At 40.0% G+C, this 12170-nt stretch overlaps 1 protein-coding gene and 1 pseudogene across 3 annotated transcripts in view; both read right to left on the bottom strand.

Annotated features, from left to right (window-relative positions):
- Window positions 1-1234: 1234 nt before the first annotated feature.
- On the bottom strand, window positions 1235-1741 carry LOC308567741 (ferritin light chain pseudogene; annotated as a pseudogene). Its single transcript has one exon. The product of its transcript is annotated as a ferritin light chain pseudogene (transcript).
- A 6741-nt stretch (window positions 1742-8482) lies between these two features.
- Window positions 8483-12170, bottom strand: part of MRPL3 (mitochondrial ribosomal protein L3) — a 28672-nt gene continuing 24984 nt past the window's right edge. The window contains exons 10-11 of one of the 2 annotated variants that reach the window (XR_014000353.1): window positions 11278-11349; window positions 9110-9177 (exon numbers count right to left, since the gene is read on the bottom strand). Coding sequence is in view for 1 of the 2 variants with exons in the window: in XM_081159442.1 (XP_081015568.1) it covers window positions 9025-9177 (153 nt within the window). In the remaining variant the exon portion in view is untranslated. Of the gene's footprint in view, window positions 9178-11277; window positions 11350-12170 lie in introns of both variants that reach the window. The other variant, XM_081159442.1, reaches the window with a different exon arrangement.

Here is a 12170-nt window from a genome sequence, read left to right as displayed (position 1 = left end):
AATACCTTCTAGGTTGTGGGAAGTTTTTAATACATACGAATATTTGGGTCCCATCTCTAGAGAATCTGATGTGTTGTCAGGGTTGCAGATCACTGATTGTAGCCCAGTATCCTGTGTGACCTTAAGTGAATTACTTTGCCTTTCTGCGCCTCAGTTTTCTTATCTGTTAAGTGGGCTTCTCAATGCCTTCCTGCCAAAGACCATCAGGAATACACAGTACTTGAACAGAGTTGATTTAGTGGCTTGCAGCAACTTAGGAAATAGCACTTCTCAAGGAGCCATGAGGCGATTCAAAAAGCGGGTGCTGGGAGGGGCTGTTGCAGGATTTGAACTTGTGTTGGGTGATTTCGGAGAGAATTCAAAGACGTGTGGTTTTGGTCTGTCTGGAAACAAGAGCAAGTCTGTTATACCGTAATCAGAAGTGAGAGGAACAAAGACAAAAGCTATAATTGATAAAGAAGCAGTCACTAGTATCAGCACGGGGAGGGGCATTTATTTGGTCCTTTTATGGTTGGGATCCTGTTCTTGTTTTGCTTGTGCTCAGATACAATTTCAGCGATCCTGTTTGTGTCCTGCCCCATCACGATCACAGAGGAGGCTTGTCTGCTGCTGTTGGTGTATGAGATTGTCTATATCAACATGTAATCAATAGATTTCTTGGTATTTAGAACGCCAGTGTGTACTTTACCATCATAACACATCTCATTCAGACCAGCCACATTTCAAATGTTCAAGAGTCACAGGTGGCTAGTAGCTCCGATTTTGAAAAGCACCACCCTAGGGAGTTATTTTGAAGATTAAATTAAGAAACAGTTAAAGTAATTAGCCCTTGGCCTAAAGGAATTAGCCCTTGGCTCAATAAATCTTAGCTGTTATTGTCACTGATGCAATAAAGGCAGAAATGATAGGAGCCTCATCTAGGGTAAGGATGGAAAGAATGCTCCAGAAAGAGTAAAACTTAATTAACGCCTGGAAGAGTCCTGAGGGAGTTTTGTGCTGCTAGCATGTAATGGCTCTTTAAAAATACATTAGATTAAACTTTTAATTGTCTTCCTCAAGTCTTCTAGGTCCTTATTGATTTTTGTCTGCTTTATTGTTTCCGTTTGGTCCAAGGCATGGGAGGGGGCTCCGGGGTGGTTAAAAGGATACCTGGTGGTTTCAGGGAAAGGCTCAGGGAGAAGCCAGACACCAGAGGGATGCAAAGGGGCCCCTCAAAGGCCTCGGGGGTCCTAAGCTAGTCGTGCTTGAGGGCGAGCCTTTCTGAGAGATACCAGCCCAGCCCAGCCAGGGGTCAGGCCAGCCCGTGGAGGGGAGTCAGATGGTCGCCTGTCTTCTTGTTGAGTTTCACCTGCTTATCCAGGGAGCGGTTCTCCAGGAGCCACAGAGATGAAGGTCTGTGGGTGGAGCCCAGGGCACGCAGATCCGAAAGGGCCTGGTTCAGGTTCTTCTCCAGGGCCATGGCAGCTTCCGTGGCATCCTGAGTTTCACCCACTCACCTGGGGAAGGCTTCCGCAGGTCCTGGAAGAGGGCGAGGTCACCTCCCTGGTTTTGCATGTTTAAGAGACACTCGGCTCGGCAACTCTCAGAAGAAGTGGCCCACACCCTCCAGAGCCACATCCTCAGGGTTGAAATAGAAGCCCCCAGAGAGGTCGGTGTAGGAGGCGCGCAGATGCAGGTTGACCAGGCAGTCGACGGCAGCTTCCACCTTGGTGGAATAATTCTGACGAATTTGGGAGCTCATGGCTGTTCAGCAAGAAGAAGTTAAGTTCCCAAAATGGTGTTGGCTGGTCTCGGAGGCCGAGGATGGCTGAGATGGTTCTGGAGGTGGTGACTGGAAGAGCTTGGAGGGCGGTTGGAGGCTGGAAGAAGGGGCGTCCCTGGGTCTGTTCCATCCAAACACTGTTGAAGCAAGACACAGATCCAGGGTACCCCTGAGGGCACTGCCGTGGATGTGTGATTTTCCCTTGCAATTCTGTTTGTACACGCCTTATATATTTTGAAGTTAAATTGTTAGGAGCATAATATCGGCAGCTGTGGGTAAATTATATCATTCTATTGTGCATAGTTCTATGGCAAGTTAGAACAGCCTAGGTGTTTTGCAAATGATGGTTTCCTAACTCTAACTCACCTTCCACCTTTATCAGTTGGCATTCAAAATTCTAATGCAAGCAAAGGTCTTCTCTTCTCTCTCACTTATTTATATTTATTATTGTATGGACTCAGGGCTTCCTATGTTTTCTAATGGTTTAACATGAATTAATTGACTTGTAAATGTATCTTTTTCTTTTATCCAGCCACGTGTTTAGTGAGACTCTAATCAAGCCCAGGCCTCTCATGCTGCTTGTTTTCTCAATTACCGCACAGGGCTGATTATGTCCAACATTGGTATAGTTTTACCAGATGCTAAGCACTCTCCCAGAAGGGTACTCATACAATAACATAAAAAAACCTTATAACATGAAGTACTACACACATATAAAACATTACTATTATTACATTTTTATAAAATTTTTTCCAACTTGAATTGCTTTAGGGAGGCTCCCAAATAACTGGCCCGGGTGCCACAAATGACATGTCTGTACATCGAGCTGTTTGTGGCCAGTCGTTCTGAACCGTGACTGTGGAGCTTTAAAAAGTACTGATGTCTGGGGCCCAGGCCGAGATTCTGAGCATATTGAACTGTATTCTTGTTATTTTTTTCCAATTATGGTTTGCACTCAATACTATTTTGTGTTAGTTTCAGACACACAGCACAGCAGACAGACATTTACATAGGTTCCAAAGCGTTCCCTCCGATAATTCGAGCTCCCCCCTGGCACCAGTCACCACAATATTGTCGACTACTCCCCACGCCCCATCACTTCATTTACCCTACCCCCCAACACCCCTCCACTCTGGCATCCACCAGTCTGAACTGGGGCTTTAAAAGCTCCCTGTGGGTTCTCATGTGCAGCCAAGGCTGAGAGGCCCTGTGTTAGATGTAGGGAACACTCGCCTCAGTGAACCACTGTGAGAATTCCCTGTGCTTGACAGGGCCCCTTCCAGTGTCCCCTTGTGTGGATGGGCCTCGTTGTACACAGGCATCTCGGTGGCTCCTGGGCCACAGTTTTGAGCCTCTCTTTTTGTGGGAAGCGTGTCTAACAAAGGGCACTGGGTCATTAAATCACAGCCTTCTTCCTGCGGCAGATGCGTCATCGTCGGTTACTGGGTGGAGAAATGAATTACGCCAGAGAGGGAGGAAGAGGTGCCGCCTGTTCCCACTTTGCAGGCAGAAAAGTTGAGTTTTTATAGGTCTTTCCTTATTCACTGTCCTTTTATCAGTTTTATTCTTTGCCTACTTCTTCTGCTTTGATTTGTTTTCCTAAATACCCATTTGCACTGTGGATAGTCGCATCGGTCCTGTTGTTTACAGCGATATCTTAGCAGCGGGCTGGCTGTTAGTGGCAGCTTGTAAGGCCTTGTTTGGGGAGGAGATGACCACCCTCCCTGTAAGCGCCAGTCCTCTGGGAGAAGCACTGCAGTGTTTCTGCAGTTAGCAGAAAAAAGGGACAGCCAGCCAGCGGTTCTGATGCCATCTCCGCTTCACTGAAACGCAGCGCTTTGGTTAAGGACATTTATGGATTCCCAAGAAAGCCACTTACTATTGTGCGTTCTGATCCAGTCCCTTTCTACAGCCGTCCATGCGTCTCTGTCAGGGCTTTGTGATGGAGTGTTTCGTGAGTTCCTCCTCGTGTCACAGCTTGATGAATATCTTATCTTTAAGAACGACAACAAGCTTTCCAGATTTCCTGACACACTCAATGCTCACATAAAGTCTGTTTTTAGGAGAATCCAGATCACACAGTGACTTTCACTCTTCCAAATGCCAGAAAGAAACAATTATTCACCTCCCATGCCAAAAAGATTCTTTGGCCGGCTGAGTTAAAATAATTTATTTGCTTTTATGGTGTCGGGTTGCATTCATTGAGATTAATTTGGCTCATCTAACTTGAATAGGCCGCCTCATTAATCTAAAAAAAACCCAAAACCACACAAAAAAACAATGTGTGACAGGGACTGCTGTACGTTCTTTGGAAACATTTAAAAGCAGATGAAGTGGAGGCTGGCAGCCCTGCATGCTCAGGATTCTGGCTGCCTTCTGGAGGGAACGGTGACGGTGACGGTGACACTTTAATTGGGTCCTCTCATTTCAGAGACTCCTAGGCAACTGCCAGAGGCGGAATATGGATGGCAGTCATCATTTGTCTTGTTAGGAATGCTTTGGGACACCCCTGTTATTTCTGGGGCCAAGTTACCACCTGGAAGCTGGCAGATGAGGCTTTATAGCAAATAGAGCAGTAAAACTGGAAACTGAAGAATGTCTGCTGTTACAGTAAAGTCAACTTCCCAGAAAATTCCTGAAAGCAGCAGAAACTTACATCATTAGTCAAGAAAACTCTGGTGTGAAGGACCGCTTCCTGTATAGAAAACAGGTAGCTCTGAATGACAGGCAGGACTGGAAAGATCCTGAAGACGTTTGCCCAAGGGGGCATCACGGTGGGGGCACCTACTTCTGTCTGAATTTAAGTGTCCTCCTGAGTAAGCAGTTCAGGGAAACTGGTCTCAGCAACATGCCCTCCCCCACCACTACAGCGCTCTGCCATAATCTATAAAACAGGATAAGCAGCACCCGTGCATTCTCCCTGCCACACTTCCTACGAGGGCGGGGAAGCTTCCGAAGCAGAGACCTTCAGACAAAACAGGCAGCAATGGGCATTTGTAGAGTAAAACCCAGAGAAAGAGATCAGCCACGGAAAAGCAAACAGCAAAGTAGCCAGGGCACCCTACTGCAGGCTGGACCACCTCGAAAGGCCCAATGCCACATGAAGCCATGGCATTCTGTTTCCATAAGAATGGGGAGTCGCAGGCATTTGAGGGTACTTCCAAGAGCATTCGTCCCAGAGGTCCAAACACAGGCCGTGTCAGCCCGCTGAAAGCTGCTCCTCCCTTCCTGCTGGGTTTTCACTGCACAGTGACTTAGGACCAAGGTCCTGTTTTGCTGTAAACAGGAGATGCTCTCATTTTGACATTTTTCTCAAAGGGGGTTTCTTTGGATAACTAAAACAGTAGGTTTCTGAAGGTGAAACAAGTACTCTTCTACTCCCACAGACTGGTGGAATTTATCTTGCAGTATCAGGACCCCTGAACAGCTGCCTTAACTTGTGTAACACCCTTTACACTAAAAAGCAAACGCAGCCCGGCCGGGCCTTGCTCAGTGGTTGAGCATTGACCTAGAATCCAGGAGATTGAGGTCCGATTCCCGGTCAGGGCACATGCCTGGGTTTTGGACTCGATCCCCAGCAGGGGGTGTGCAGGAGGCAGCCGATCAGTGACTCTCTCATCATTGATGTTTCTCTCTCCCTCTCTCTTCCTCTCTCTGAAATCAATAAAGATTTTTTTTTTTTTTTTTAAAGCACAGTTCTGTATATACTTCATCATATATCCTGAGACATGGCCATGGTCCATTCACAAACTCACCTTTGGAAATAAGCTCTAAGTTATCCTTATATTACACCCCTTGTGAAAAGTTGAAAAGTAGGTCTGCATTTCAGCATTAAAGGTTACAGAAAGCACTACTGGCTGACTCTGAAATATTTAAACCTACTTGTAAATTATATCCTTACATCTGCTATGTTCAAGGAGTGCTTTGAAATTTTAGTGTTTGTGACAGCTTGGCATCACCCCAAATCACCCAGGGTCAGGGCCCACTTTCCGGAGAGGACTAATCAACACTAGCATTTCAGCTTCAGCTACCCTAGAAAGTAAACTAAGGGTCCTAGAAAGGAAGGACAACTAAGGCTTGGTGTACTCTTAAAGCAGGTATGCCTTGACCAGCTGTCGTTCCTGAGGACTACAGGACTTACGTAAGGCTCCATATGTATCTATTTTATAAACAATAGCTAGTATAAACTAAGGCTGGGAAAAAAAGATCAAATTTGAATGAAATTTGGTTACAAAAAGGTTCTCTATTTCAAGACAAAATCTAAAAAAATAAATCAAGTTCAAGCCAAAACCAGGACCTAAGTGGGCTCCACTTCTGAGAATTGAATTGCCTCCTCTCCAGGGGCCCACACTGCTCGTGAGTAGGTCACTGGTATTGCATGGGCTCTAAAGAGAGGCGAGTAAGCCAGTGTCTAGACGATGTACTCCTTTATCCACAGTGGGCAGAGTTCCATTTTTCTTGAGTTGAACATTGAATGACAGGTGCTGTAGCCAGAAATAGTGAACCAAGGTTCTTAACAAATCACATTTGTTTTGCTTAGTGTTGGACCAGGACACTCTGGCTTATGTATTCCATAGCTATAAAGAAGGCCTCCTCCTCTCCCACCTGGCTTAGCAGAACACTTCTGGGCCACTGAAAACGTTTGCAAAAGCAGGACCCAGATTCTCAGTAGACAGGTAGCTGTAGAAGGTGCTGGCAGTGGGAAGTGGGGTGGGGGTGTTGATGGGGGGGGGAGTAGATGCTTTGCTGCCTGGCTCTAGAAGCCAGGGCTCACACTCGTAATCCTAAAAGGTGATCAGATATTTTCTCTTTAAAACTCAAATGCAGACCCACAGCCCACTTGCAGACTCTGTAGATAGATATGGTGGGTCCAGGGTGGCCTCTCTACGGTCAAAACTCATGCATTGGGCAAATGGCTGCTAAACGGATCCTTGCTCTTTTTCTGCCATCAGGCTACCTTCAGAGGCTATGATTCCAAGACTATGTTCTCCCAGTAATAATTGCTCATTTGTCTTATCAAGAAAAAAGCTGCTTCCCACCACTTTATCAGCAAACTTGACACATCTGTAAGTTCATTAAAATCTTTGATCAAATGTAGCTAATTAAAGAATTCAGGCATACAGTATTCTGAATTTCGAAGTTAAGTGTGCCGAAGTGCTTAGCATAGTATGGATCATATACCAAACTAACTTTAAGTTTTGGTTACTCTTGAAGTTACATGTTCACATAAATTTTAGAATCAGTCTGAACAATTCTACAGTAAGTCCTGTTGAGATTTTAAAAATAGGATTGAATTCTTTGCAACATTAAGTCTTCCATTCATAACCATAATATTCTCCGTTTTCTTTTATGCCCTTCTATAAAGTTTTATCTTCTCCAATAAGACTCTAGCAAATTTCCTGTTAGGCCTTTTTCCCAGGTAACTTTTTAAAAAAATGCTATTGTGGATGGTACTCATTTTCCTCCTACAAAATTTCCCAATTAAATATTGCTGTTTTATGTTTGTATATTTATCTTTTTTTTTATTGTTCAAAATATTACAGATGTCCCTTTTTGTATATTAATCTTGTATTCAGTCACCTTTTTGAACTTTCTCCATTGGTTCTGGTAGCTTATCAGTTAATTGTCCTTGATCATCTAGGTAGAGCACATTTCTTACAAATAGTAAAATTTGTTCTCACTTTCCAATATTTATATCATTACTTTTTGGTGTCTTACTGCACTGGCTAGGACCTCCAAGAACATTGTTGAATGGAATAGTAAAGGGTATTTTTGTTTGATCTGAGAATGCACTTAATATTTTGCCCGTGATTATGATGTTTGCTTGAGATACCTTTTAGTAAGTTCAGGAATTTCTAGGTTCATAAGTTATGTTTTTAATAAAAAACGGTATGGAAACCAACACTTACTCCAGTTAAAAGTAATTCCTCTTGAGGAACTCATGATTAAAGATAAATATGTAACAGTTCAATGTTACTTGTTTTACTTTGGTACCCAGGGAGCTCAGAGCCAGACCGAGTGTAACAACTGCATATCACAGCCTGCTCATCTATATTATATTGGCATTAATCCTTCCCAACTCGCCACCTACTTTGACTTATATCTTCCTAGATATTTCCCCCTTAACTTTACGATTTTATTGCATGGGTTTCCTGCCAATTTCCACAAATCTTTAACAGAATGAAATAAATATAAATAAAAACTTCTAAAAAGATGTGGTTACATTTGGATTTAAAATTAAAAATGAGAGAAATGTGATATGGGCAGGAAAATAGTGTGGGATCTTCTAATAACAAATCCATGAGTTATCAGGAAATCACATGGAGATCTAACACTATGGTTAATCAGTCTTTTGGGTGGCCATTTGAATCAGGTCTCAGAAAACACCTGAAGTAAAAATGAATGCTGTGGGGCCTCAGGAATCTGGTTCAGAGTCAATCCAGTAGTTAAATGAGGACTGCTTATACGTAACTGTAAAGCTTAATTATTTGTCATAAGCAGCCATTAGTAAACACATTTTAATTTCATACAATGAAGAGAAACCCAGGAGCCACTAACATTTTCAGTAATAGGTGCTTAAGAAGTCTGTTGAACATACAATCCCAGGCCATTTCAAATCCTCTTTAGAAGGCATCAAGGAAAAATGATTATACCTATGTTGTAGTTGAGTGATCAAACTAAAAAATAGCTATTCCTCTCAACAACAGTGTAAACAGGACCCATAATTTATGATTTTATTGTCTGTCAGGCCTTTAACTATGACATATATATTTCTGTAATTGAAATAAAAATCTCACTTCCTTTCCCTTTTTAGGACTCTAAAATGTAGAAGACTGATAAAAACAAATTTTGGGAAATGGATTCCATTATCTAAATAGGTTACACCACTGTTATACATAACCATGATTTCACAAAGATGGATAAATCTTTAATAAAAATTAAATTTATGAACATTTTAAGATAACTTGAAAAATATGTAGTAAAAAAGAAATGAAACCCACAAATTACAAAGATTTTACTTAAATGCACATTGCCAGTCCATTTAAATTTGGCATATCCAATCTACTTAATTGATTTATTTAATGTGGTAATTAAAAAAAATTTCATTGGGGGATGAATGATATATTTATTCCCTTGACAAAGGTGACAAGTGTGATATTGTTGTGACTAAGAAAGCAAAATATAATTTCTGGCTGTATTATTGTTCTGGCTCATCAAAGCTAACAAAATACGTGAGGTTCTTCTACGTCCGATGGATGAGGTTAGGCAAACGTAATAGAAGGCGCGCTGGGCAGACACACACTTTCATCATACAAATTTTCTGGTAGTTCCTCTTCATCTCCATCAGGAAAATATGTAGGAAATGGTAGATTTTTGCAGAAATCCTTATATGCAGGTAGTTTAGAATCTCTGATCTGGGGGGAGGAAGCAAAGATCTTATTAATGAGTGTTACTGGTTAAGTTACTTAAAGACAGCCCGTGTTACTTATTATTCATAATCAGAGAATATCTGTTCCTGTATTTCCTAACGTGAATAACACAACTGTTATATATATAAAGTAAAAGGAACTCAATATATTCCTTTTATACCAATAAATTTAATCAATCCAGTGACAGAAACACAATCTTCCTCAAGTTAAACAGCTATCTCATAAGAAGAAAATTACTGATTATGAATTTATCTTATCCATAACTTTAAATCTAGAACTGCCCAACAAGATAAATTATATTCTATATTTACTATTTAAATATCAGTTATATCCAAATTGATTTTTCAAATATAAAGATTGATATAAACTATATACTTAAAAGGTATTACTATTTACTTCTTAATTATTGACTTTATTCATATTATCTATTTTTATTGTTTTATACGATAGATTTTTTGAGCTGGGGTTACAAATAATTTACCTAGTATTTTTATTAGTCTTAATTCTAAGTACACATAATCAAAAATATCAAGTTTTATTAAGGAAATTAACTTACATTTAACAAGTAGCATTCTCATTAGGAGCTAAGAACAGAATAGTACTTAGCAAGAAATAATAATAAACTCATGTCTTTATAATATCGCTTCTAAAAATATTGTAATTATGTCTGTGAATTCATAAACCAAGGAATAGTACCGATATTGATATAGTCTAAAATGTTGGATTTTTAGAAAACATCATTGGGCTTTTAAAGCTTCTAACTTATTTTACAGCCTTCACATTCAAAGAGAAATAAAAAAAATTACATATAATTATACACACAGAGTAAAATAAACCATAATCATTTTGGTAATAAGAAATGAATAATTTGATTGAAATAAGTACACAGCTGCTAGGAGCAGCTAAGTATAAAAAATATATATTTTTTAGTCTCTCTCATTAAAATTGTTCCAAAAAATTATTGGTAACTTGCTCAGAAGAAAATTAATGTTTTTTCCCCTCAACTAATCATGAGTTGAACTTTAACTTGGAATAAAAAAGGTGATATTCTTACCAATTTAAACTGTCTCAGAATTTAGAATTGAAAATCAAACCCAAGTAAATAAGCAATAAAACCAACAATAAAGCTTTCTGTGCTAATTTGGTAAATGTAAACATTTACTAATAAATGACCTAAAGAATGAGTTTCCAGTAACTTTTACATTTTTATAAATCTATTATACCTAAGGAACATTTCAGACAAAAGTACTGCTTAAATATTCTAACTGTAAATGCTACAGTACTATAACTCATTGATTCGAAACATAAAAGACAGCAGCTCTAAAACTGAGGGCCAAAGTTTGCAGTCCAAAGGTGTAAGACTCTATGGCTTTATTATGTCCCTTCACCAAGAGCCCCTCAACTACCTACTTCATTATTTTTATATTTATGTCTATTGGCAAACCAGTTCAAATCTTTGGAGAAAGGTAGGGGGTTAGGACACACACAAAAAACAGGCACACTTGAAAATAAACTTAAATTATAAATTAGCATACAGGGATGAGCACATATGCATAGTATCTAATAACATAAAGTACATTATGCTGTAGATAGTTCTTTAGGCTCTCTTAATACAATTAGTGAACCCAAACAAAAAAAGCTTACATTAATGAAACAGGTTGTCATTTTTAGAACTATCTTTACTAATTTTAGATTAAAAAAAAAAAGTTATTGGCAGCCCTGTACTCTGGGGGAGCGAAAACTCCCATGGGAAGAGTGGATGTTCATGAGGCGCCTGTCGAGCAGGAAGTGCTCATTGTCCACGGGCAAGGGGACTTACTCTCTTGCTATGCAGCCATCTGGGAGAACGGAAAAAGTGGGCTGTTTTCAAAAGATGTACCAAACTCCTGACATTTAAACACAAGCGCACAAAATACCCCTTCAAACCTGTACCTTAATGTTTGAGGCAGACATTTAAGGTTACATAATATGTCTGTTGAGAATGTATTCACTAGTGTGTTAACAGTTCGAAGTGGACCAGACATTTCTCTGCTACTACAGTTTCTCAGAATATATCTGGACCCTTCTTGGAGTTGCTTTGTGTACCTTCTGACTGTCTTCCATGAGCAGGCCATCACCTGTTAGAGAGCTGAGTGAGTTTTTGAAAGCAGTCTTTTACTAAAGTGGATGAAAAGTCTGAGTAATTAATGCTGTTGATTATAAACTGTTTATAACAACCAGACCAGAAAATGACTGCCTACATTATGGTTTTCTAAGACAGCTGGCCTATTCACCCCCAACAGTGTCAGAGAAGATGCTGAGGTGGTACCTGAGAAGTTGCAGCAGCAGCAGTGAGGTTCGGCTGGAAAGACAGCCTAGAATCACGGATGTGCAAATGGGGATATAAGGATTTGACAACATTAAAAAATCTACCTGCTATCCAGTATAACTTGATTATGGAAAGTAATCACTTTCTTTTTCTTTTTTTTATTGGGTTGTGATGTGCATAACATGTAATAAATCTGGAATGTGGAGGTAAGGATACAATGAATTATGAAGCCAAAATGTTATGAGAAATACAATGACAACCTGCTGGCTTCAACTACCTGTCATTGTAGTCACTTGGAGAATGGATCACTTGGAGACTGGAAACCTGCTTAAGCCTAAACACCTGCAATCTTAGAAAAAAAGACCTTGCAAATATTCATCAAATACATTTTTTTCTTTAAGAAAAATGAGAATAGTTCAGTCAAAAAGTGAAGAGTGCCAGGAAGGGAATTTTAATTACTGTAAGATTAAAATAAATACTGTACTTTATGTTAGTAACAGAACCTACTTTAAGAAATAAAAAGCATACATAGAAAGAGGCCCAATACAACAAATCTGAGGTTTAAGTTACAACTTATTTTTGTTGTTACTGCTGGAAAATTAATGAAGAATAAATTTCTAGGAATAGCTGATACCACTTCTACTATAAATTTATTTTCTGAATGGAAGAT

This window comes from Miniopterus schreibersii, assembly GCF_964146895.1.
Source record: "Miniopterus schreibersii genome assembly, chromosome: 15".
In the NCBI taxonomy this organism is placed as follows: domain Eukaryota; kingdom Metazoa; phylum Chordata; class Mammalia; order Chiroptera; family Miniopteridae; genus Miniopterus; species Miniopterus schreibersii.
Note: the sequence above shows the minus strand (reverse complement) of the source record. Positions and strands in the feature narration are given on the sequence as shown.